The sequence below is a fragment of the Alternaria novae-zelandiae genome, assembly GCF_023758075.1.
Source record: "Alternaria novae-zelandiae strain BMP 2774 chromosome Unknown scaffold_13, whole genome shotgun sequence".
NCBI lineage: Eukaryota > Fungi > Ascomycota > Dothideomycetes > Pleosporales > Pleosporaceae > Alternaria > Alternaria novae-zelandiae.
This window is the reverse complement of record NW_026056973.1, coordinates 68968-95464: the sequence shown is the minus strand read 5'-3', so window position 1 is coordinate 95464 and position 26497 is coordinate 68968. Positions and strand designations below refer to the sequence as shown.

The following is a 26497-nucleotide window of genomic DNA, read 5'->3' as shown; positions in this document are numbered from 1 at the left end:
ATTTCGCGCACCTGTTAGTATGGAGGAAGGAACGACTGCGGTTGGTAATGATATGAAATGAAAACGATTCGAGCGGTTGATTGGCAGCGGTCATGGCATAGCGAGCTTTTGCGCATGATGATTACAGACGAAACATGCGATATGTGGGCAGTGATAGTGCTGGGTGTAACTTGCATTATCAGGCTTGGTATGCTTTTGATAGGCTAAACTGGTCAAATTGTCGTCGATGGACAGCTCCGTGTTGGAAGTCCGCATGATGTGACGTGTGCGATGTTTGTTGTGATGTTGTTTCCGGGTATCTGCGATTGCAATTGTTTGGCTTCAGGAGCTATGCCAGATCACTACTTGTTCTGTTCCCACGCTCCCCTGAACACACCCAGTAACCTCTCACTTTCGTCCGCGTCCTTGGTTCTCTGAAGAACAAAGTTCTTAAGATCGCCCCAAAACTCGTCTGTCGCAACAACTTCCTTCCCATGACCAAGTGGCGCATCAGCGGCACCAGTCGCTGTACCCGCAGCTGTCTCCCCAGCGCTAGCAAGTCCCTTCTCGCTCTCCGTCGGCGGCGCAACAGCAGGCGGACTCGTCACCGGTGTCCCTGCCGACGCTGGACTTGCAGCCCCGCCAAGAGCAGCGCCAGCCATGACCATAACCCCAAACTCAACTTCACTCCCCGCATCTGTGCCTATGACTTCCAACAGTGTCTTTGAATCTGTGACCGGCTTCTTCTTGTACAGAATCTTTATCTTGGCTGCTGATAACGAGGCTTGTGTCGCGTACTGTTGCTTGAGGTCGTAGACGGAGGTTTTCGATGGGTCGATTGAGCTGAGTGGGATGGTGGGTGTGGTCGGCTTCATGGGCTTGAGTGTCACGGAGATTGACGAGGGAGATGGTGTGGAGGCATCGTCGCTGGTGGTGGGCTTGGGGTTTGGTCGTTGCGGGTGGGGTGGGTGTGGGAGGCGGGGGAGGGTGTACTGGTGGGGAAGTCAGTTTATAGTCATTGCGCGTGTAGACATGTGGTTTGTAGATGATGAGCTGCGAAAACTTACTGCGCCTTGTGCGGGATATTGGCGTGCGTCTGCAATGTGATCGCTGGAGAGCTTGGGTGGGCGGGCGTCTAAGGCGCTGAGGAATGATTTGCAGAATGCGAGTTCTGACATGATGGATCGCTGGAGGCTCGTTAAATGCGAATTCGAGTAGTGTATCGGTATCGTGGGATTGCGCGCCGGTCGAAGATGTGTATAGCTCCCGTGCGATGACGCTGTTGGTGTTGCGGGACAGTGGACCGCAGCAGCTCGACCAGGGCAAAGAACGCGCTAAGCCCAAAGGAAGTCCGCTAGCGTGGAAAAAGTTCCAAAGTGCTAGCGAAAGTTCGGTGTTCGCGCTGCTGGTTCACGCTGCCATCTCTCAGTAATTCGACCTTTTTGTTTTCCCGCCCACTAAACACCTGCGGGATAAATCTGTAGCCATGGGTCAAGGTCGCCGTATGAAGAAGCAGGGCATGCCCGATGTCCTCGACGAATCGCTAGTTACGAGGAAGCGAAAAGATGCGCCCGACGCCGTGAACCCGGAGCGCAAGAAGAGGAGCAGGACCGCTGCAAGGGAAGCTAAGGAGGCCAAGGCCAAATTGGTACCCAAGACGAGGGTAGCTGGAAAGCCCGTCAAGCCTGTGAAGCAGCCTCTGAAGACGGCTGCTGCTGTCGTGAACGGAGCGAAAGCAAAGGCAAAGAAGTCGGCGCCTGCACCACCTTCAGACGATGAGGACGACATGTCAGACATTGAGGATTCCGATCTAGAAAACATCAACGTCACCGGACTTGATGCGCTCGGTAGCGCATCCGAAGGCGAAGACGATGAAGACATGGACGATGACGACTTTGGCTCCGACGTTGTAGATTCGGATGACGATATCAGGCGAGGCGCGGCCATGTGGTCAGACGACGATGACGAGGAGGACGCCGAAGAGAAGCTCACAGCCGCCAACATTGCTGGTCTGTCTACGCGATTGGACATGCAGAAGGCGATTGAGGATGCGGAGGCGCAAGCCGAGTTGGAGGAGAGCAACATGCAAACCAACATCGTCGCGGAGAGACCTAAGATCCTGGAAGACGAGGACGAGGATGGCAGGCCGATCACAAATCTCGTCAACCAGGACATTCAGCTGTTGCGCACAAGACTTACCGACACCATCCGTGTACTGGACGACTTCAAGAACCTGGCTGAGGAGGGGCGAAGTAGGGCGGAATACAGAGCGTCACTTTTGAAGGACATTTGTGCTTACTACGGTACGTTTATGTTGCATGAGACTCCTACATCTGCGCATACTAATACTATTGACAGGCTACTCCGAATTCCTAGCTGACAAGCTGCTCAACCTCTTCCCACCCCGCGAAGCGCAAGCCTTCTTCGAAGCCAACGAAACCCCCAGACCAGTCGTTATCCGAACAAACACCCTCCGAACACACCGAAGAGAACTTGCGCAAAGCTTGATCAACCGCGGTGTACAACTTGAGCCCGTTGGAAAGTGGTCTAAAGTCGGTCTGCAGATTTTCGATGCGCAAGTGCCGCTCGGAGCCACACCTGTAAGCCTGGCATGTAATCAGTGTTTCGCACCATTACTAACCCTTTGTAGGAATACCTCGCTGGACACTACATCCTCCAGGCCGCTTCCTCGTTCCTGCCCGTTATGGCACTGGCACCTCAAGAAAACGAGCGCGTGCTAGATATGGCTGCTGCTCCTGGTGGAAAGACAACACATTTGGCGGCTTTGATGAAGAACACAGGATGCATCTTTGCCAACGATGCCAACAAGGATCGTGCCAAGGGTCTGATAGGCAACATCCACCGTCTAGGCGCGAGGAACGTCATCGTCTCCCACTACTCGGCTCTTGAATTCCCTAGGGTCATGGGTGGTTTCGACCGTGTGCTGCTCGACGCTCCTTGCTCTGGTACCGGTGTCATCGCCAAGGATGCCAGTGTCAAGACCAACAAGACAGAAGCAGACTTCATGAAGCTTCCCCATCTCCAGAAGCAGCTGTTGCTCGCCGCTATCGACTCCGTCAACCACCACTCGAAGACCGGAGGATACATTGTCTACAGTACCTGTTCAGTGACCCTCGAAGAGAACGAGCAAGTCGTTCAGTATGCATTGAACAAGCGGCCGAACGTCAAGCTTGTAGAGACCGGCCTCACTTTCGGCAAGGAGGGTTTCACCAACATTGGCGGCAAGGCCTTCCACCCCTCAATGAAGATGACAAGGAGATACTACCCTCACACATACAACGTCGACGGTTTCTTCGTCGCCAAGTTTAAGAAGATCGCGCCTACCCCGCCCAACGCTGTCGGCGTCAACGAATCTTCAATTGCAAAGGCCAAGAATACCGCCAATGCCAACGCCCCAGCCACGGGACTCGAAATCGTCGATCGTCGGCCCATCGAAGCGGACAGTGACGATGAATCAGACTTTGGTGGCTTCGACGAGGATGAGGACGAGAAGTACATGGAGAAGGCTAAGGTTAAGACAATGCGCAGGAAGGGCAAGGACCCTAGGGCTGTTGTGCCAAAGGGCGAGAAGGCTACAAATGGTACTGCCAAGGAAGCTGCAAAGGAGACCGCTAAGGAGTCGCCCAAGAAGCCCGCTAAGGAGGCGACCAAGGAAACTGCAAAGGTCAAGAACGGCGACGTGAGTGCAAAGGAGAAGGCAGGCAGAAAAGAGAAGAAGGGCGGCGGTATTGAAGTCGCGTCTACACCTAACGGCGTCAGCGCGAAGGAGACCAAGGTTGAGTCTAAGAAGGCGCGGAGAAAGAGTGGTGATAAGAATAAGGCATAGTGTATTGTTGGTTTGGAAGGCAGGAAGCACAAAAAGCAGGAGCATGGGCTCCTTTCGCTAGATACCAATGCATTCTCGAAAGGGATTTGTTGTCGCTGAACTAGCTTTCGCGTTGATTTGTGGTGGTTTGACGTTTTGTCAATGAGGCTTGATAGCTCTTGCGATTACTCATCTCAGCAAAAGATTTCGCGATGGTCGCGACTTCCGTCTCGACCCTTTGACAACAAGCCCACGTGCGTGGCAGCTCCTACCTGTTGCACGAGGAAAACTTTGCATCGCCATATGTCGAGTAGCTTTCTGCCATTACTCGTGATGCCTGACTCGAAATTGGCTACTGCCAAAGAAGCTTGTTAGGTGGACATGTCACCACTGTTTTCAGCAGATCGTTACGATCGTCGCACCCTGGTGGAGATGCCCAACCAATCTTGCCGAAGACACGAGCGGGCTTCTTCCCAGGATCTGGTAAGATGAGTTTGCCCACTGAGATCAAAATCCCGGGACCTGGTTCTGAGACCCTTTGCAGCCTCGATTGCAAACTTTGTACCTGCGCGATCGAGCTTCGATGCGCGGAAAACGTCTTCGTGGCTTCTAGCGATGCGTCGATGCCTCTGACGTACAGCGCCGCCAATGCGCCCGTTAGACTCCGCAGCTACCCCGGAGTACCTCCACATTTCATCAACCTCAACCATCCTTCCACATCCCGAAAATCAGCCTGGAAGAGAGACGTTCATCGTCGCAGTAAGACCGAGGTGACGGCACGGCACATGTCAGGCATGACCGCTCCGTTGACCACTCATCATCGACATCGCGATGCAGATGCTGCGCCGTAAGCACACGTCCCCGAGTCATCGCGTCGGTCCAAGCAATGCCGAGCACTGAACATCGAAGGGAAGCGAAAGGAAGCGAAGGCTTATTGGCTCAAGGGATGGCGCGACAGCATCTACACAGGAGAACAACAACTGTCACGAACACATTTTCTAGGGCCCCTTTTGAAAGGACGACAAGAAAACATGCCGCTGCATCTGACGTGTAGCGCTCTCATCTTCGCTGTGGTCATCTTGGTGTTGCGCGGGGAAAACATTTCTCTGCCAATGTTCAGCGCTCCGAGAATCATACCGACGAGTCTCCACTCTGGAGTTCCTGGGGTTGCAAGGAGACAATCGGCCCATCCTTTTTCTGACATGCCGAACGGTTGACGCGATCATTGGAAGCGGCAAACTTCTCGAAGAACGCGTCGCCTTGCCTGCAGAATGTGCGGCATTTCCTGCGTGATGGTTTTGCTCTGGCACGCGCTCGTACCGGAAGGGCAGAATTGGCATGATGCTTTGCCTGTCAACATGGTCTGATTGAGCCACCACTTCGACAGTTTTTGTTCGCTCCCGTGACGAACAGCCGCTGGGCGATCGTGACTGGCTTCCATGATTGCTGGTCTTGTCGCCAGCCTCCGACGTAGGTGGTGTGAGGGAGGTCAGCCTGCCGAGTACGGGGTAATAACCAACTGCGGTACGCTCCATGTTATGATGCGGGGCATACCATGCAAGAATGGTTGGCTTGGGAAACCGACTGGGATTAGCAACTTGTGATATGGCACTGAGGTGCAGCGGCATGGGACAAGGGTTTGTCGGGATCGCGAGCTGGATGGAGAGATGCTCGGAGCTTGCATCCTGAGATAAAGAGTGACTGCGCGCTCCCTTGAACGGCCTGACCACGCGTCTCGAGTTTCGCGACATCGCCAATTGCCATCACTAAGAAGTCGAATCGAACATTGCCATCATGGGTTTCATGCTCAAGCCCCCGCCAGACACAGCTGGTAAGGCATGGTAAGCTTCACTGGACACAATACCATGCACACATCTAACTCTTTCCAAGGCCTGCCATTGTAATTGGTCTCTTCGTCGCCTTTGGTGGTGTCCTCTTCGGGTGAGCCTACACGTCATTGTTGTATCACGCGCACGTTCTGATCTCCCTAGATATGACACAGGTACCATTTCTGGCATTATTGCCATGGACTATTGGAAGAAAGAATTCTCCACCGAACCAGATCTCAGTATCACAGCAGCTCAGGACTCTCTGATCGTCTCCATTCTCTCAGCTGGTACCTTCTTCGGTGCTTTGACGGCTGCGCCATTTGGTGATCTACTTGGTCGCCGCCTCGGTTTGATGGTTTCTGCCGGTGTCGTCTTCAACCTCGGTGTCATTCTGCAGACGGCCGCGACAGCGCAACCATTGTTCATTGCCGGTCGTTTCTTCGCCGGTTATGGCGTTGGTCTTATCTCAGCTTTGAGTAAGTCAACTCTTTCCTCGTTGTTCTCCGCTTCCCGGCATCGTGGGGCTGATCGTCAATGGTGGCTGACGCCCCTCGCCCCGCATCGATGAGGCTCTGCGGGGCATCTGGTTCGCTTGCGTCAAAGCTAACGAGACGACAGTTCCCATGTACCAGAGTGAGACCGCGCCAAAATGGATTCGCGGAACGATCGTAGGAGCTTACCAGCTTGCCATCACGATTGGATTGCTGCTTGCGGCTATTGTAAACAATTCGACTAAGGACCGCAATGACTCTGGATCTTACCGTATTCCAATCGCGGTGCAATTCCTATGGTCTATCGTTCTTGTCGGCGGGTAAGCGCGTTGATGTCAACTATACGATGCCAGCTGCTAACCTACTGCTAGACTTTTCTTCCTGCCAGAGACACCGAGATATCTCATCAAGATGGACCGATACGAGAAGGCTGCCGACAGTCTCGGCAAGCTACGCCGTCTTCCGGTCGATCACCCAGCTATCGTTGAGGAACTGAACGAGGTCCAGGCCAACCATCTTTACGAGATGTCGTTGGGAAAGTCTACATACGCCGACTGCTTCAAGGGAACGCTGGGCAAGCGTCTCGTGACTGGATGCCTACTGCAGTCGCTGCAACAGCTTACTGGTGTAAACTTCATCTTCTGTATGTTCTCTCAACCACGCTCGTTCGCGACTACTCCTAACATGTCCAGATTACGGTACCCAATACTTCCAGAACGCCGGTTTCCAAGACCCCTTCATCATCCAGGTCATCACCAACTGCGTCAACGTCGCATCCACATTCCGTAAGCTCTTCGTTTCCAACCTGGAAGGAAATAATACTGACTTTCGGATTTTCAGCGGGTCTCTACATGGTTGAACGACTCGGTCGACGCAACCTTCTTCTCCTCGGAGCGATAGGCATGTGCGTGTGTCAGTATATCGTCGCGATCACAGGAACGGTAGCCGGCACATCCGATCTCGCAGCTCAACGTGCCGCCATCGCTTTCGTGTGCATCTACATCTTCTTCTTCGCCAGCTCCTGGGGTCCAGTCGCTTGGGTTGTGACCGGCGAGCTGTACCCGTTGAAGGCACGCGCCAAATGTCTTTCCATGACCACAGCATCCAACTGGTATGTTCACAGAAAACAATCGTGGTATCGCAAAAGACTAACACCATATCTCAGGTTGCTCAACTGGGCAATTGCCTACTCAACCCCGTACATGGTCGACGAAGACCACGCAAACCTGGCATCTAAGGTCTTCTTCGTGTGGGGTTCATTCTGTTTCGTCTGTATCGCCTTTGTGTAAGTCCTCCCTGCTCTCAACACCATCCTACTCAACCACCAACATCTGCGATGACGAACGCTAACACCACTTTCTCCAATAGCTGGTTCATGATCTACGAGACCAAGGGCCTCAGTCTCGAACAAGTCGACGAACTCTACGGCATCGTCAGCAAAGCGTGGAAGTCGCAGGAATTCCGTCCTGCTGTCCAGTTCGCCGAAATCGATCCCAAGGGTGGACACGACATAAATCTGGGCGAGGTGGCGCAGAACCAGGAGAGGAAGAGGAGTGTGCAGCACGATGAGGCTGTCGCAGTGCCCAAGATTGAGACTTAGGCTTGGGGCGAGGGAAGTATGAGGGGATGTGGGGTCAACTGGGAATATGAGAAGGAGGGTGTGTGGATGGATGAGGGATGGTATATGCGAAAGCATGATAAATAGGGAGGAGCGGAGGATGTAATATCGCATCGAACTAGATGCTTTCAGCCTGGCAATGGCTAACAATGAATTGTTCGCCGTGGAATCACTTCGACAACACGACTTGATCTACTGACCCAACTTCATCATCTTTTCTGTCATACCTCACCAACCCCTCCTCCCGCTTTGCAACTGCCTCCTTGCCTGCATCATATGCCAATTAGTCCACGGATCGTCACCCCGATGCCCAGGTGGAATGCGTATCGCTTCCTGCCCCGGTACGTACTCGCGCTTACCGTAAGACCCTTGCGGCTTCTCGTCCTGGAAGGGGTTGACAAAGCGGGGGTATTTGGAGTCTTTGGGTGGTGGTGGGGTTGTAAGTGGGGTGGGAGATGCTTGCTGTTGCTGCTGCTGCTGTTGGGCTTGGGCTTGGGCTTGTGCATACGCTTGTTGATACTGTTGCTGCTGTTGTGCTTGTGCTTGGGCTTGTGCATGTGCCTGTGCTTGTTGTTGCTGAAGATACGGGTGCTGGAATCCTTGCGGGGGGTAGAACGGTTGTTGCATGTTTGGTATGCCCATACCGGGTATGGGCATACCTCTTCCCAAGCCAGCCATGCCGGCCCCGATACCCCTGCCCATTCCTCCTGGCCAAAACCTCGGGTCCATGCTGTCTACTTTGGGAACTTCGGGAACCAAAGTTGATCGAGTATGATGAGTATTGCGTTGGGGTTGCGACAGAATTTGGCAGTTTGCGGCGATCGGCGAGACAGTCGACTTGGTGTTGAGATTAAGAAAGCACAGTGTCAATGGGGTCAATGGTGTTACTGTGATGGCGTGCGATGATCATGAGAATGTCAGCCAGCACGTGAGTAGATTTAGAAATCTGGGATGTGAAGCAAGGCAACAGAGGAAAGGCCTTCAACGGTTGAGATGGCGGTTTGCGTCATTGATGGAGTTCTTCGTTGCTAAAACAAAAGCATTTCATTCACACATGGCGAATCGCTCGCCACACCACTTCATGTTGCACTCGAAATACCCACCGAAGTATGCAAACACTACATGCCTGCCTGGAGCGTCATTCCTCGTCCGCGTGGAGAAGTATTTTCGCGGTTGCCTAAATCCCTGGTCACCGTCACCGATTGTTATTGTTGTTGACGCGTCACGTTCACCGTGACTTTTCGCGTTTGATTGCGCGTCTCGTGCCGTTCCCTTCGGAGCTAATGGATGAGTCACACGATTTTCGGATATCGACGGCTTTCGTAGTTGGCAAAATGCGCGATGAATTCTGCGTGGGAGGTGCTACTCCGCGTGTTCAGGTAGGCAATGAAGTGTCAAGCCCGATCATGTCACTCACTTGGCCAATCACGTCATCAACGGCAGCATCATCACCATCATCATCAATAGAAGTTACCATAGAGGTATTCAAGTTTCCATTACTCAAGTACCTAAACTTTTCATCCGTGAAGCGGGTATCCTATCCATCAATCATGTAGTGCAAAGACCATGCCGAGTGCTATCAGGGCCGACGTAGATGTCTCAAGCCAAGTAGTCACATCAACCCATGAAGAAGATAAACACCCAGTGTGTTCATGTAACCGTGTCGTGTCATACCATATCCAGACTGCAAAACCAGCAGCCAAAATGAAGAATCCGTGAGCCGTGAATATCGTGCTACCATAAAGAAACCGTCCATCATACTGGCAACAACGGTTAGCAAAGCGATCATAAGGCACATGAGTTGTTCTTACAGTCGTGTAAACTTAACCATTACTCGCGTGAAGGCGGGTGACGAGGCGAGGTGCTTTTAGTTGGAATGTCCCGCGTTGAAACCATAGCCATCATGAGCCTCGGCCATGAATACGTCGGCGTATGGGCCCTGATCGATACCGCAGTTCGCGAAAACGTTGTGAGAAAATAGATCAGGGACGTGGCCGGCCTCTAGCGGCGGTAGCCCATCTTGCGGCGAACAAGCCAAGCCCAGGAAACCTTGGGCTCCTCGCTGTCCTGACGCGGACCACACAGGTGAGTGGCCACGAACATCTTGACCCTCCTCCCGAGAGAAACTATAAGGACTCTCGTAAGCATGGCCCGACAGAGGGGACATCTCGGGGATGAACGCACTACGTGGGTGCCTAAGAAGAGCCTCGTTGTCCTCGTCGACAAACTCGAAGGAGTCAAGATCAACGGACTTTAACTCTCTACCGCGGTCATTTCCATCGAAGTCAAATGCCTCAAAGTGGGAGCCGCGGGTGTGGTGGTATGGGTTAGCCATACGCTGGGGGACAATGTCGCCACCGTATCCGCCAAACTTGCCGGGAGGGGACGCGTGAGGGATGGTGACACCGAAGACTTGACCATCCTTGGGCACATTACCGTTAGACGGGAAGTTGTTCACAGCAGAGCCGTTGATCTTGGATTCGACGAAGCCATCCTTGTCCTGGGCACCGTCGTTGTCGAACTTGAAGACGTCATCATCAGGCTCGCCGGACTTTTGATCTTGAAGATGGTTGAGGATCTCATCTTTCTCCTTGGACTCCTCGTGAACACAATCAGCGCCGACCTTGTTGAATCCAGGTGAATGCTTGACAAGGCCGGATTTGGACACTAGGACCTTTAGCTTCACGATCAAGGACGGACGGGAAGGAGTCAGTGGGTCCTGACCAGCGTTTGGCTGAGAGTTGGTGTTAGCAGTGGACGACAAAGAAGATGAACGCTTGTTTTTGCGCGTCCACGCCATCCTCAACGATGGAATCTGGTAGCCCTCGGCGATCTGTTTGCCGCGCAACTTCAAGATGGCCTGCTGAAGTGCGCCAGCAGTACAGCTCTCGCCGACAACCTGGCCAGCCTGGTCGAACGGGATCTGAACACCAGTCTCACCACAGGCCCAGACGATACCGAGGACTACATTCTTCCAATCGTTGTCACTCCACTTGAGCAGCTTGGGACGAGGCTGGCGTGGCTTGCGGGGCGCGCCATCCTTGTTGATCTTTGGGATCTTGGATGGGGGGTGGTCCTCGCGATCGCTCTCGGCGTAATCGCTGTCATATGTGGGGGTATAACTCACTGAACCCGTGTTGTTCACCGGAGCTGGAGCGGGAGCAACATGTCCACGCATAGCGTGATATTCACCGCGTGAGTACATATCTTGCTCGTAGCCGTAATGAACGTAGGAGTTATCGACTTCTGGGCCGCGATAGGTCTCGATAGGGCCGTCGTGCTGCAGGAGGTTGCGAGAATGGCACTCAGGCGCGGTCATGTTACGACCACGCTTGCGAGTTGGCTTGTGGGTGGGCGTGGCTGGGTCCTCGTCGAAGAGGCTAACCATGTTTAGCTTGTTGTTGTGGAAGCGGGACATGATATCCAGTAGCTTACGTGCAATTCGTAGCAATGGATCAAGAACCAAAGTGCTCTCTGTGTTGATATTAGCAAGAGGTCAAGCAAAGGCTCAATGTGTACACCAGAGTGGGCGTGTTGTTGTATGCGGGGCGGAAAGCGGAGGAGGGTCAACAACACAAGCTGCAGCGCCGCGACGAAGCGGCCAGCGTGCTGCTGATGTAGGCAAAAGGAAGGAGCGGTGCAGGGGAAGCAGCAGCTAAGCTGTCGGGGGTACATACCTTTTGGAGATGTGCGGGCGAGGGTGTTTACAGGTGGTGGGGTAGAGATGGGCCAGCTGTGGGAGGGGACTTAGGGGAGGCAGACGAGGCGCTAGCGTTATCGAGTTCCGGAGCAGCGCAGTTACGTAGGCGACGGACTGGCTGGTAGGGAGGACGTGCCCAACGTACGCTCAGCCAAGACCACAGCAACACACCCCTTCTTCTTTGCAAACAGGACTAGACGGCGTGAAGCACGGGAGACGCCGGGAGGATGTTCACTCTGAACTTCCTAACCGTAACAGTCTATATGTCTTCTTTGCCGCCTCCTGTTTGTTCGGAACGGAGAAGGTTTCGCGGGTGCGGTGGCTGACGGCGGGCAGTTGAGCCACAAGGTAGGACGCTAAGGGACCACAGATAACACAACGCAGTCGAGATGGCAGTGTCTTGAAGCGACCACCACCACGTTCTTCTCGATCTGTAAGTCGGAAGTTGAAAGTTCGTTCGATGTAATTCGGTTCGGGTTCAGGATAGCAATTGACGTGTCGGAATATCGGGCGGTTATGTAAGCTTCCGATCAAGTTGCAAAGGCACTGCAAGGTACTGCGTGAGAAGATAAGAATAGTACTGGCAGACCTCCAATTGTCAACGTTGGTTGGGGATACAGTCGTATTGCTGAACGGTATAAGCGAGGATGTCCAGGTGAGAGGGCGACGTCTTGCTTTTGAAGTTCTGATGATGTGGTCGCAAGAGCCTTTGTGGATGAGGAAAGGTTATGTCAAGGTAAGTTGAGGATGTATATATATATATCCACAAGTCCCAGTGACGCTTGGTATAAGCGGTAACGGCGCGGATTGATGGTGTTTCGAAGCCTGGTTGAGCGACACCACGTGAGCAAAGGTACATGTACATGTCCTACCCCGCGCTTCAAACCCTTGGTGACGTGGAAATCCGGGCGGCAAACTGGCGGTAAAGGCCGATAGTCGGCGTCGATGAGCTGACTACAATCAGAAAGACGTATTGTATTGTCTGTCTCGCCGTGGATCTACGTTGCCTATTGTGGTGGCTACGGGCCATTAGTATTCACTGAGCCCACCTTGCGGGTCCTGTGCTAATGGCTCGTAGGTCCAGATTGTTGAGTCCCGAAGAAGGCTTTTTTAAATCCCATCTCTTTTGGTATTGTTCGCAAGAAAGGCGTGACTAGCAGTGTGCCTGTCTCGTTCGATCATGATGTGAACGAGATACCTGAACAAGCTGACAGCACTGGAGTGCAATGGCTGGTAGCAGTGGCTTGTAAAGTATGTTCAAGAGGAAGAGCAGGAAAGCTTCTGGTGGATCGAAGGCCCAGGTGTGAACAGAAGAGCGCGTGGAAGTGAAAAAATCATAAACCCACAATATAAAGAACATGACATGCCCGGACTTGGACTTGACAGAGTAAGGGAACATCTCACATCAGTCAACCTTACCCTTCGCCCGGAAAGTGGAAGAAGCCTACCGCGAGGTTGGTGCAGATACCAAATGGGAAACGGATGGCAAACTACTCAGTCGTGGACATTAGCCCAAAGCCTGATGAGAAGGGCAGGACAGGTATTGACGCTAGGCTCCGTAGCCAAGGGTTTGATGTTGTTGAATATCCGGAAAAAGGTCCAAAGATGTTGGGTGCGCGCGATAGAAGCTTTTACATACTGCCGGATGGGTTTACCAGCTGGCATTGTTTCCGAACTGAAGGCGAGAGCTCTGTGAGGGAAGATGTACATGAGCCTTGCCGGATACTTGAACTTTGGACCTGATGATCGCAATATCTACAACTCGCGCTGGCATGCTAGATAGACGCCTTTGTGGGTTTGTACAGCTGTCTGAGACTCTGCTCGACTTCCTAGGCAGTCGATAGCCACCCCGAAGCACGGGTTTATGAATGGAAAGGAAGGTCTTCAAGATTGGTGCGGAGTCCAAAGGTGCGGTGACGCTCAAGGGGTAGGCGTGGTTTTGACGTCGATACAGCCTACAAGGAAGCGTTGATAGCTTGTTGTGGAAGCATACTACTAATTGTGTTATCGAAGTTGTACCGTCATTACGCAGGCAGAGTATGAGCTCGAGCGACAGAGTCGAGAGTAACGATGGGGAGTCGGCAGAGGAGAGGTGGGCGGCCCGATCATATTTCTGCGAAGCGGTGTGGTCGCTGCAGCGCTGTAGGTCATCAGTGTGCGATGTTTGTCTGCATGCTTGATGTCGAAACGACAACGGGCCTCATCGAAGGCCAGACTGCAAAGGATACCCCGACGGAGATCAAGCGGATATGCATAGCCTGTTACGATTCAGAGCTACCATCGCGCCTGCTGGGGAATTCAGACGCGGTTGTGGAAGTGGCTGGTCGCGCCGGCGATGACTATGCATGGCGATGGAGGCAGGCGACGCGCTGTGTCGCTCAGGAGGATATCCAGGGGATCTGAACCGTAATGACGCGTACGAGAAGCTCTTCTGCATTAGTTGTGGCAATGGGAAGGGGGTTCGTGCTTGGCGAAAGTGGCAGAGGAAGTTGAGGCAGGGGTGGTCAGTAAACAAGAGGGGTGTGGAGGGACTGGGCAGAGGTGCGATTAGAGTTTCTGGCGCTAGGAGGGCGTTCAGCAGGGACGATGCCCCATCGGTTCCTGTCCTTGGCAGAACCTCGTCCACAAGGCAGGCAGGTGCACAACATTGGAAGGTCAACAGATGGTATATTTTGGGTCTACGAATATAGTGCTGTATCTAAGGAACTATCTGCTTGAGTGTTAGCATCTGTCTGCATTGTAGTAGGGCTGAGGTAGGGTTGACTTGCCTGCATCTATCCTACATGGTATGCATTTGCTCCTGAGCCCGATTCCAGATGCGGTACACCCAGTAGCTCTTGCCACGATGAGGAGGCTGCTCCTCCCGACCTTTCTGACGCAATGCATCCCTTCAGTGCTGTTGTCTTGCAGTCGGTCCACGGCGTGGTGTCTCCGCGGGGCTGGCTTCGCTAAGTTCTGGGCGAAGGATTCGGCCCGACTCTCTCTGCTCTGACGTGCGGACTTGCATCGATGCAGTAGCTCTGTGCAATACACGTCGACGACGGAGTCGTTACTTGCCAGCTGCTGTGTGCACGGTGCGGCTGTTCTTGCTCCTGGAGTCCGCCATGTCCGCATGGACCTGCATCACCATCGCGCCTCCCTCCTGAATTTCTCGCCTCAGCCCACACACCAACTCGCCACCAACCACCAGCTCCACGAAATCGGCTCCACATCGCTACGACGCGTTCGCTATACGATATGGAGATGAAGACTCGAGCCTCTGAGATGCATATGTCTTCCGAGTCCGCCCAGCGCCTCAGCCGCTGAGATGGCTCCTCAGCAAGACATCCTCCAACCCGCCGTACACCCATGACGACGACCTCGACCGCGACTCGCAGCTGGCAGCTTGCCGCTCGCCTATAGTGGCACCTTCAGGAAGGCACATGGTGATATGATACCAGGAAGGGCTGCTTTGGATCGAGCTGGTGTGCTTCAACGCGACGCTCTCCCTCACCCGGCAGTCCGCGTCGTTCTCCCATGCCCAACATGCCTTGAGACAACTTCTTTAGGGAGCTTGGTAAAGGCAAAGCAACACTGGCTTGCTTGCGCACTTCACTTCTGTTGCCAGGTTCACAGCTCCATGGACATCGAGCCTCGAACAAGCTTCGGAGATGTTTCCAAGCGGCGACCACCTTGCATGCAGCTTGCGTCGGATCACCTACCTACCCCTCGAACGCTCGCGATCCCACCTCGACTGCCTCTATACCTGCAGCCACTCCGTCTGCTCGGTACTCTTGCTGTTCCGGATTTGAGACCTCCGCGGAAGAGACCACTCGCTTGGCCAAGCTCCGAATGAACATCTCCCTCGACGTAGGAAGCTACAACGCCTTCAGGGAGAGACATGCAGGCCGAACAACTACCAGCCACAGGGTACTTGAGTACTCGGGCAACCTTGTCGGCTTCCACCTTTGGCTGCAGCTATCCACCAACCTCCGTTGGCGAAGCGGTGGTATAGCTCTGACTATGCTGACCCTCCGGAGTTCGGCCTCGCACTGTAACCTTTACCAAAACTCTAGGTAACATTTGAGCGAGACCTCTCTCCGTCGCTCACCGCAAGCGTGTTGGCCGAAGCCATGCTGGCATCGCCAAACCTCCGAGAAATGCCAATCGGGCTCTTCCTTGTCTGCACAAGCGTCCTACGGCCGAAGGTTCACGAACTACGATCTCCCTTGCCTATCGACATCGAGTACGCGAGTACTACAATCCCATACTTCGGCTGTTTCGCATCGACACAACGTCCATCTCTGTGTCGCAGAGGATCTGGCAAGAGAAGGTAATGGGTACGTTGCGGGTTATGGGCCATAGAGGGAAGTTTGGAGCGATTGTTCGGTCCGCAATTCGACACACGATTTCGCATCGTCTCGCTGTTGTTCGTTCGGTGGAAGCTCGCAGGCATGCTCTTCACAGCTACAGTCTTCGTCATGCAACAGCCATGATGCATCGCCATGCTGATACTGAGCCCTGCATCAGGCGTAGGGTTACAAATCCCAAGAGCTTTGCGCGTTGTACGGCAGAACCAGTCGACAGAAGAAAGCAGGATCGGATGGGCAGACGATGCGGAACCCGCATCGAACCGCTTAATCGCTGCTACAACAACGGCTCTTGCGCGTGCTCGAGGCACACGAGGATATATCCAGTCTTGCTGCAAATCGAAAGTTGCGAAATCTTTGGCGTTCAGAGCGTCATCTACGCCCACACTCGCATGGATAAGATTGGCTTCCGATGGTATTACTACTAGTCGGCAACAATGCAAGGCCTGCATCTGATGCTACAGACTGTTGCAAAACGATCAGGCCTTATGGGGTGTCTCACCTCAGGTAAGAAGTGGATGCACTACAGTCTGACCTTCAGCGAGCATATGATCTCCCAGCTCAAGCCACCACTGCGGATCAGAGCATCAGCAACTGCCCGCCATCTCGTCGGCCTTGATCGTGTCTGGACTGGATACGCGAGCACGTTGACGACAGCTGTGACAGCTTGTACCCGAATGTAGGGTCTCGCATTCTCCCACGGGGCCCATCGACGAAGTCATGCCGAGCCTTGCATACGCTTGTTGGGTCGACAAGTGCAGGCTAGTTCTTCAACATCAGTCGATCAGACTACTCCAACGAGAAACCACAGGGTACGGTATCTGACGTAGTCGGCATAGAGGTGCTGAAATCACGCATTTCGAACCGTCGGTCGACAGTCTTGGTGTTTTTCCACCTGTCTGGCCCCTTTGGTCTTGGGCTGGCAAGGTCCTCCAGCCGTCGGTAAACTTCCTTGGGATTTACATTCACCAATGCTTTGGCGATGCCGACGGGTCGTCCAATCAGCATTAGGTCCAAAGGAGCAGATGCATGAGTCTAGCGACCGCAACGACCCATCTGCCCTCGACACGCTATGTGTCTGTTGCGACTGCGTGCTCGATACACCGTTCCCCTGGGCACATCGGCAAGTTTTTCATAGTGACATGGCAAACAAGTCACCTGCGACCTCGTACTTTGAGAAGATGTCAAATACTGAAACGTACGAGCAAGTCTGATACCTCCATGTATCGACAGTCTGAGCTCTTGTTCCAAGCTCTTATGGTCATGGCTCCAATGTCGAAGTCCGCAAACCAGCGTTACGGCGCCCAACCGCAGGAGACTTGTCCAGCCGAAGTCAGATTCGCCAGCGAGATATCCGTCCAGGTCTTCATTCGGCGCCACTAGTCATGGCATCGATACGGTGGTTGCCACGTCCAGGACCGGTATGTCAAGCTCCAGGACCGACAATTTTGTTTCCCAGTGCATCCGCTGAGTAGCTGAGCACTTGTGTCGCGAGAGATATCGTCTGTTGAAGCTGCTCGCGCAGGCTTCTCAGCGCCGATGTTCGCGGTGGCTGAGAGGTTCACGCCGCCGGAGAGCCATAGTCAGGAGACTTCCGCCTGCCTCACTACGTTATGTTTGTGCGGTGTTCGCATCGTTGGTCGCGGCGACTCGCGGGCCTCAATCAATTGCGACAAAGCTGTCTTGCATCCTGGCGCGCGTTTGGTGTACGATATTGCCGGCTTGTGGGATGTATCTATCCGATGGTAGAGGGACCGCCCGATCTTCGCGTGTGCAGGGCTTCACCCCCGCCCTTGAGCTTGTCCGGTGATGAAGAAGGATCGAGTGCCACGGCGGCTTCCTGTGGGCTCCAGAACCGCTGCAAGCAGTCTGGTGGATCCGGTGCCGAGATGCTCTGCCTGGGGATCGCTTTCTGCCGTGTCTCGTGGTGCTGCATGGATCTAGGATGCGGTCTTTCGTGCGCCTGGCGGGGCGATGCAGCTTGTCGGTGTTGCTTCCGTGCCTCCGTATCGGCGTGGTAAAGCAGGGCGCCGAAGTAGCGCTCGTGATCGAATGTTCCAAGGACGAACAAGTCGAGAATGACCGTTGCTGCGGCGGAGCCGATCGCAGCGGTGTTGAAGACTTCGCAGACAGACAGCGTTGGGAGTTTTGGACATCGATAAGATCTGCGATCAAGTCAGCCCGACAGGAAACGACTCGCCTTCCTCTCGTCGTCACGTCTTCTGCGTCAGACGCCTCTGCCTTGACGACACTGCTATCGCGTCGTCGCGGTGGGAGGTGTTGGGGTGGCGGAGGTGATGGAGTGCGGACACCACGGGGGTCAACAAGACTCGCACTTTGCAGACGTGAGAACCATCATGCGAGCGGCGCAACAACAAAAGCCGCACGTAGAGCCTCCATCGTATCGAGTCTCTTGACGGGACGTCACAAGAATGGCGATGCAGGGGCTTCAAGACCACTCTTACAGTTTGTGCGCTGGCCGTGCACCTGCGCTGCGCATGCAAACATGAGGCTGCTTCTACACAACCCAATCAGCGTGATGAGATGGAGTGTCATACTTGTAAAGTGCTCCTCAGACATAGGCACAGAGTGTACTGGTGTCTCGCTGCGGAACAAACTTTAGAGATTTCTGATCGCGACAAGTCGGTGCAGCTCCCTGGATGACACGCTTCCCATATATTTGCATCAAGCTGCAGCTCAGGTGGACGGCTCAAATTCAAGACGGAGATGCCTTGAGACTTGTTGTGGGCGGAACACAAGTCGAATTGCAAGACGTGAAGGCCGCCATTTAGGGCTTGTCCATGGCCAGCCCTATAAACGACCCAACCTAGGACGACGGACGTACAGAAGCAAGACAGGCATGAGATGCTGGAGAAGAAGGAGCTACCCGATGACGGCCTCTCCATTGGTCACGCAAAGTGCCTAGATGGTGACCCTGTCGCCGCCGTGCCTGCCCCACACCCCCGCGATGCCAATCAGACGATCCCGCCAATCTCCTTCACCAAACATACCGAAAGTAAGTTGTTGTCGTTATATATACAAAGACTTTCTGGATATTTCCATCAAAAGGTCCCAGGTGTCTGGTACCCTGGCCGTAGTGGCCGCCAGGAACCCTGCACTGGTTAGAGGATTGGAGCACTGTTCATAGCTGTGAACGGTCGGCTGACAACACCCAGGTTCGATTTACCGCCGTGTCTTGTTACCATTGAGTAGCATGTAATTCCTGGCTTTTTTTTGCCTTTGCTTTTGCACCCACACACCATACATCATCGAATCAACCCATATCTGGTCAACTGTTCACAGCGCAAGATCAGATGCTTTCACATCTCTTTTTGCATCTTTAAGCATGCCCTGTAGGGTATGACTTGGTAGATGTGGCATACAGATGGTCTAGCAGGTGACATGTATGCGCTATCTTTCAGCTTATCATAACGCATACTGGTCTTGAAGCCACTTTTGATGCGCATGCTTGCTTGTCCGCCATTCTAGAGGGAAGCGAAGTTAGAGAAGCTGGCATCTGTTGTAGATGTTACATGGCTGGTCGACAGCGGACTTCCGAGCATCTCCGCCTGTGAGACATCATCGCAAGCTCCTTGCAAGAGCCTCAAGTTCAAGACTGGAGTCAGCATCTAAAAGCAACCGGCAGCATGTCGATCTTCTTTCAGATTTTCTGACTGCGCAAACATGATCATATCCATTGGAGGAGCTCGAAGGACCAACCTTGTCTGATTGCAACGTCGCAACGTCGCAACGCTGCACCGCTGCACCGCTGCACCGCTGCACCGCTGCACCGCTGCACCGCTGCACCGCTGCACCGCTGCAACTGGACATGATCTAGATACCAAGGCCCCTATTCATCGGTCTTGGTGCGGACTTTGGCGATTATGAAGACGCCACACGATGTGGGCTTGTCAGGGGTTGCCTGAAGGTGGCGCAAGTCTGCTGTTCGCCGAGTGGCACTCATCTCCAGAACCGCGATGAGGTGCATACCGCGGACATGATCTACAACAACAATGTCCTGCAACAATTCGCTATTGAACGATGTGAGGAGATGGCCAAAGACGTAGGCAAACGTTCGGCATTTGAGCAGCGGACATACGGGCTGCTGAACAATCTGCGGCTTTGATGCATTGGTGTCGAGTGGCACGCGCATCGAAATGCATTTCACTTTACGCTATTCGACACGGAGATCCCTTAATGGCCTTCTTTGCATCGTCTCATGTTTCCATGAAGAGGATGTTCGTTGCGCAACGGCGTCTCCCAGCGGAATATGTAAGAATCAGTTAGTCCAGGGGCTAGCTCGACAAGAAGCCCTCATGAAGCTGATTTGATGGGTCACACATCATGGGTCGTCTCTTCCAAGTCCGCCATCGATCCGCCATCATCACGGAACAGCGTCACGAAGCATAACTGGCTGTGCTTCAAGTCAACGCCCTTTGGCTGTTTGCCTTAGCATACATCATTCCAAAAGTATATGCTTCATCCGAATCGTCTCGAAAGCTCTTCGACAAATTATCTCTCACCCGCGGGATTGACTTTCGCTATATTCAGGGGTGAGAAAGTCTCTCACCTAAGAGGACCACATATCACATCCGTGTCGCCCCGTCAAGTGATCATTCTTGACAGAACCCTGGTGCTGCGATCGGAATTTTGTTCAAGACTTCAGGACTCACCTCGATCCCGTCATTACTCTGTCATCTTCTGCTTGGAGGTAGCCAAGCCTGACTCGCCCGGAACACGACTCCAACGCCTGTCCTTCAGGTAGTACCTCACCATGTATGCAGAATGGGTCTATGCTATACAATTTCAATACTCACGGCTCGATGTATCGGATTTGGTTACCAGCTTGCCGCTACACGGATTTAATGGGACAAGAGAAGGCATAGCTCATCACGTATCAAGATTTCGAAACTTACGACTGCGGACATGGGCTCGGGCATTATCGAAGCCACGCTCAAGAGTCGAAGACTGTCAACAACGGTATCACATACTGCCAAAGAGTAATGCGCGACATCACGGACTCGAGGCGAGGTAAGCAATAACGGGATGCTGCTGCGTGTGGCCAACTTCACCCATAACCCGTCTCAACTTGTTCCGGGTACCACCACAAAGGCGCATCGAATGCATTCACGACTGTCGAGCGTGCTTGCACTGCATGATTGCAGTTGCGCCTTTCCATTTCGATGCGCAACGCTGAACGAATGCATGCCGTGGGTGCAAGCGTGGGTGCAGACCTGGATGTGCGGACATCCGCTGCCACACATGAGCGACGTCAGACCGGACCGGCATGCAGCGCGAACACCACGAGTTAAAAGAGTCTTCAATGCTCCAGGAGATGTGCGCCATCGAGGCTACCCTGATCATACCGGGCTTGACGTACATGTCATGGCTGGTTGTCTACATGGCCTGAGATGTCACACACGCTCCAGAACGTGCAACTCAGGCTACAGGAGCGAGCTCAACGCGACGAGCAGCAGCTCACGCCTAAGCGGAGCTTCGTCTCACTGGCAGACCCCTGCCTCCTCGCCGCCGTGGACGATGTGAAGCAGTCTCTGCACTCGCCGCCGCTGCCCCGCCCCGCGTAATCCCCGCACAAGCACGCGCCCCTTCGCGCCTCGAAAATCAACAAAGGCCACCATAGCAACCTCGAAGTCCTTTGGCTATATAATTGCTCTAATCTTGCCAATATCTCGTACGGCGTTGGGATGGTGACCCAGCGTCGTACCCTGGCCGATGAGGCCTTGACAGAAAACAGTTACTAACTTGTGTATTCACCAGGGTTCGAAAATAGGCGGTGGAGTTCCCGCGGTTGAAAGTCCGTATTTTTGCTCTTTTTTGTTATCTTATTTGCACCGCGAAAGCTGAAGCTGAGCGTAGTGCGACTAGAGGCTGGTGCAGCCTTGTCATTTCTCTAATTGCTATTCCACTGCTAAGGTAAGATGTGATATCTATCTAGAGGCAGGTGCAACCTTTTGTGCTTGTGTAGAGTTCCTCTTGTATGCTTTCCTCGAGAGGCGAGGCGGGTTGGTTCAGCACGCCCGCTCTTTCGAGTCTTCGCTTCTGCAGCAGCAACAGCAGCAACAGCAGCAACAGCAGCAACAGCAGCAACAGCAGCAACAGCAGCAACAGCAGCAACAGCAGCAACAGCAGCAACTTCGTTTGCGAAGGACGTCTACTTGGACTTTGCCCTTTTGCGTCTAGGGATGAGACTTAGGAGAGATGCAGCTTCAAGGTAAGATGCTTTGACAGCAAGTCTGCGCTTGTCGGCGTGGACATGACATGCCAGCTGAAGGACTCGAGCGCGGACGGCTTAGGCCAGGACGCGGCTGCGACTTAATCCCCTCCAAGCGCAATATTAGCATAATTGCTATATGCGCGCTTCGCGAAGTACTACTGCAATTCTACGGCCACGATCTATGGGGTATCACGCGAGATGAAGCGATACGCACCGCTTGGTCGACTTCAGAAGCGTCAAACCGCACTTGACCGCTGCAACATTCGCCTTGAGGGCCTCGAGGATACCTGACGGCATGCGCAGCACAAAGATGTAGACATCACGTAGGCCTCACGATCCAGCATGCTGCTGATATGCCTCAAACTTCCATGGTGTGGATACTGCTGCATAGCTGCGAAGGTAGGTATGGGTTTCCTTTCTATCCATGTATCTTTCCTGCCTCATCTATCCATGTCTGATACGGTTCTGCGCCGCGACGCCGTTGTCTAGGTACTAAGAGCTATCCATTACGCCGTGTATCACCCCGTCTATGCCCAGGTCTAGTCCGGAGCGAGCTATCGGGCGCGAGGGTACTGCCAATGGTGCCAGTGTGGGCTGTCGCGTCAATCCCCCTTGAGTCTTCCGCCCCTACATCAGGCCAAGGCCAATGGGAGCTACAGCTCGTTCGCGAACAACGATGATCCGGCCATGCGAGTGTCCATGTAGTTCTGGACACTTGTAGCGGAGTCCACCTCCGGGTCGAGGAGTACGAAGCGCTCGCCCCGGTTTGAGGTGTTGCCGTTGTAGATGTACTCGACCCGCGTCGGCGCCATGCGGAGCTGTCGTTGACACAGCTTGCGGAGGCGGGTCAAACATAGGAGAATGTTGATCTCGAGTTCGAACTGCGCGTCGCGGGCCGTGGCGCTCTTGTCGAAAACTTCCTGTTGCAGAGGATTGGTTAGCCACGATTTTCTAGGCTGGGCGGATGTGCCTTCGAATCCCGACTTACTTGAAGATTCAAGGCAGTCCGAGCATGAAGCCTCTGTCTTCGCCGATCTCCCCAGGTCTGGTAGTGGGCGGCGCGCTCTCCCCAGTACTTGGCCCTGCTGTCGAGAGCTACGACCTCGCGCTGTATACCTTCGCAGATGACCATCTTCGCCACCTCATCTCTGCGTGTATCGGCCAAGTACCTCCTTGTCGCCTCATCCGACTTCTTTATCTCTGGCGCGGGCATGCCTAGCTCGTATGTACGAGTATCGGCTTCGTGTCCGGTCGCGGGGTGCTTGTAGGGACGGTGGTCTGTAAGGCAGCAAAAGGTGTCAGTCGCGGGTCGAAAAGCACGCTTTCGCTCGCGCAAAAAGACTTACTATGGGGTTCGGAGAGATATCCTCAACAAGATACCAAAGTCTTGGTCAAATCGGAACGTGGTGGTGCGGGTGTGTGGCGGGGTAGCGAGAGGGAGTTGCGTCTTGATAGAGGCTTCGTCAATACGACCCGACGCTATGACATTTCGACTGTACTCGTCAAACTCTTACACACCCGTTACAGAGGTATTTTGCATCTGCGACGGGTCGCACGACGAGGAGAAGATGCAAAGGGCCTGCGAAAGTCTCTTTCCAATTTCTAGGTTATCACACAATATACAGCTACCATTGGACTTCAGACGGCTGTTCACGTCCGGACGAGGAGCAAATGAACCCCTGCATTAAGCACGCATCTCTTTCGTGACTGAACCTTACAGCTATGCGACTGAAGCCGCTTCTGCTTTGGCAACGACAGCCTCATGTCACGAAATCATGATTTACGCCCGGCTGCGACTCTTCATCTTCTCAGCATGTTCTCTTTGTTTCCCTTCTTTGTTCGATCTTCCACGTCGCTTTCCTTCCCAAGCCGACCACTTCATCGTCCTTTTTCACATTTTCCTGCGTCTTTGGGGAAAGGCGTCTCGTGGACGAAAAATACGAAATCCTGGCGAGCATACGTGGGCATACAGGCTTACAGAGCTTCTGTTAAAATGTAAAAGCGGTATGATGTTAATGTTTTCAGGGGTCACGGGCGATGGAAAGGAGAATATAAGTGGCTGTTTGACATCTTGTGGATTTGAAAACCAACAGAACTATCGTCACTGCTTCATGGCGGGTGTAAATATGTGAGGGTGATGCCGATTGCGACGAGTCTACCTATTTAGTTCTACACCCTTTTCCTAACACAACACTCGTTGCACTGTTACTCATATCATATCCACTATGCTCATTACAACCTCGTCCTACAACTTTGATGCCCATCACTACAGATACTAAAGCAGCTCGCTCCCCCCTCCGGTAGTCACCCGTCATCTCAGGATATAGCGCCTGTAACCCTTCGACGAGCACACGCAACACGAAGCTACAGTCAACCGAAGTTGCCCAGCAGTATAGCCCAATGGTGTCTACGACCGCCACTCCTCGTCCGCGAAAAGCGAAGAACCGCCCATGTTCTCGTCCATGTAGTGTCGAACGCTGGTCGTCGAATCTAGCTCGTGATTGAGCAGCAGGTATCGATTGCCTATCAAGATGTCAGTAGGTACAGGAAGTTGTTGAGTGCGCCATCCCAGACGCGGCTTCAAGTGCTTTCATAAATCAAGGCTGTAGCGCGCTGTTGTCGATTTCCCAATCTATATTGCTGACATGTACAAACGAAGAAATGACGTACTGCTCATACATTAGCGAAATGTCTTGAATGTATTAGTAGTGCGAAACTGACCCGATTCCAGCATGCTTGCCGCAGTCAACATATCCATCCTCAGTAGCAGGCATACCGAGCTGTTCTTGAAGCTTCTTGCGGGCCGCGGTGATGACGACGAGCTTTTTGATCTGCTTTTCTAGGTCGTAGTGTTTGCCGACCGCATGCGCTGACCATTGTTCCTGCAATAGCTCATTAGCGAATTGCCGATTCGGGGTAATGAATACTGAAAGGGAAGAATGTGTCTTGTTGCCCAAAGTACATACAAGCGAAAGTTGAGCCTCCTGCCTACGGACGCCATTTCGAACTGATTGGAAGAAATCTCGCTCTTGCCGATAGTGGAGAGCTTTGTTGTTGTATGTCACGGCCTCGCGCTGAAGGTCGTCGCAGAGACGCATCTTCGCGTGCTCCTGGCGCTGCTTGTCTTGCCATAGTTTGCGGGTACGTTCTTCGGTATTGGTTGAGGACATTGCGGTGAATCTTCGTCGGGTTGGCGGTGGAGTAGGTAGTAAGGTTGAGGGACTACAGAATGGTCAGCAATGTAATCCCAGGAGATTTGAGCTTGTAGGGATGACCTTGAATGACTTGTGGTTGTTATAGCGTTGCTCGTGAACAATAAGTTGAATCTATTGGAGGGTGGTGCTTTCTCTTTCTAGAAGTTAATCGAGGAGCAATGAAAGATTGAGAACCTAGTTCAGTCGGATTCGTCTGAATCTTTCACTGTTCACAAGCGCTGGAATCTTAGTCACTGCGCGAAGGCACCTACTTATGACACTGAAAGTTGCGGTTGTATTAGCGAGGTCTTGAGCGGATGCTTCGCGGTATGAGAGACGCTCCATAACGCGAGCACGTCGGAGTAGAAACTCTTGAGCCGATGGTACTGCGTTGAAAACCTTGTGCACTATATGAGTGTTGTGCGCAACAAGTCGACTGAGTGTAGTCTACTAAGACGATCTGCAGGTGAAAGGAAGAGACCGAGTCATTCCTCAACCTACCATATTGTCGCGCCAATAACAGCATGTCATTTTGACATGAACGGAGGATTTGATGCAAGACATTTCGAGAAATTGACGTAGAAGAACGCGTGCACATGGCCTGAAGTGTGGACAAACATTGCGGGATGGTGGTCGAGAAGCTTCCTGCGGTGAGTCACCGTAGCTCTGCTGGACGCCGCATGCCTGCCACACCAACAGCGGCAATGCCATGCAATACTGAAGTGTCTCGCATTTCCACTGAGGTTAGAATAAGGATCCAGCTAAACATGGGCAGCAGGGCCGAATGCGCCAGTTGTCATGCGTGCCGATCCGTGGTAACTCTCGGCTCGTCGGGGGGATGGTGCGGGCGACACTAAGCCTGTTTCTCCACTAGCCCTCCTGCCATTGGGTGTCTTCGCACACATGCCACAGCGACCCTCTTTAACCTCTCAACCCTGATTCCTCTGCGCTGCGACCGACCGAAAGCGCCAATTACTAAAGCAGCTCTATGAGACCCTTCGTGCCCCGTCGCCGTGATGTTCATCGCACCCGTGCCCTCCTCCATCACCGCCTAGGACTTCCCAACGAACTCGTCCTCGACATTCTGGACAAGGCTCGTTACTGGGTCGAGCACGTCCATGAAAATGACAGGACTCTCGTGATTCTGGACGAAGAGTTCTCCGACAACTTCTCCGCTGCGTCTCCCCTTATGAGGATAATCTTTGACAAGCCCGAAACCACGCATCACGAAACGCCCAGACTCAAAGAGATAGAGTTTCTGATTGTCAGTCACGAC

General features: G+C 53.3%; 6 protein-coding genes across 6 annotated transcripts; 2 read left to right on the top strand and 4 right to left on the bottom strand.

Moving 5' to 3' along the window:
• Positions 1-341: 341 nt before the first annotated feature.
• On the bottom strand, positions 342-1157 carry J4E88_006535 (uncharacterized protein; the record flags this gene model as incomplete). The annotated part of the gene is made up of 2 exons (XM_049400160.1): positions 342-971; positions 1047-1157. 2 exons carry the CDS (start codon positions 1155-1157, stop codon positions 342-344), a joined length of 741 nt encoding a protein of 246 aa, XP_049253779.1.
• Positions 1158-1465: 308 nt separating this feature from the next.
• J4E88_006534 (uncharacterized protein) lies at positions 1466-3826 on the top strand (the record flags this gene model as incomplete). The annotated part of the gene is made up of 3 exons (XM_049400159.1): positions 1466-2282; positions 2338-2579; positions 2630-3826. The coding sequence occupies 3 exons, from the start codon at positions 1466-1468 to the stop codon at positions 3824-3826; spliced, it is 2256 nt and encodes a 751-aa protein (XP_049253778.1).
• A 1773-nt stretch (positions 3827-5599) lies between these two features.
• J4E88_006533 (uncharacterized protein) lies at positions 5600-7725 on the top strand (the record flags this gene model as incomplete). Its single annotated transcript, XM_049400158.1, has 9 exons — positions 5600-5646; positions 5696-5746; positions 5797-6110; positions 6253-6445; positions 6497-6768; positions 6818-6910; positions 6966-7236; positions 7291-7410; positions 7494-7725. The coding sequence occupies 9 exons, from the start codon at positions 5600-5602 to the stop codon at positions 7723-7725; spliced, it is 1593 nt and encodes a 530-aa protein (XP_049253777.1).
• A 1885-nt stretch (positions 7726-9610) lies between these two features.
• J4E88_006532 (uncharacterized protein) lies at positions 9611-11131 on the bottom strand (the record flags this gene model as incomplete). Its single annotated transcript, XM_049400157.1, has 1 exon — positions 9611-11131. One exon carries the CDS (start codon positions 11129-11131, stop codon positions 9611-9613), a length of 1521 nt encoding a protein of 506 aa, XP_049253776.1.
• Positions 11132-22680: 11549 nt separating this feature from the next.
• On the bottom strand, positions 22681-23723 carry J4E88_006531 (uncharacterized protein; the record flags this gene model as incomplete). Its single annotated transcript, XM_049400156.1, has 4 exons — positions 22681-22947; positions 23016-23305; positions 23408-23506; positions 23720-23723. 4 exons carry the CDS (start codon positions 23721-23723, stop codon positions 22681-22683), a joined length of 660 nt encoding a protein of 219 aa, XP_049253775.1.
• A 711-nt stretch (positions 23724-24434) lies between these two features.
• On the bottom strand, positions 24435-25197 carry J4E88_006530 (uncharacterized protein; the record flags this gene model as incomplete). Its single annotated transcript, XM_049400155.1, has 2 exons — positions 24435-24504; positions 24749-25197. The coding sequence occupies 2 exons, from the start codon at positions 25195-25197 to the stop codon at positions 24435-24437; spliced, it is 519 nt and encodes a 172-aa protein (XP_049253774.1).
• Between the last annotated feature and the right edge of the window lie 1300 nt (positions 25198-26497).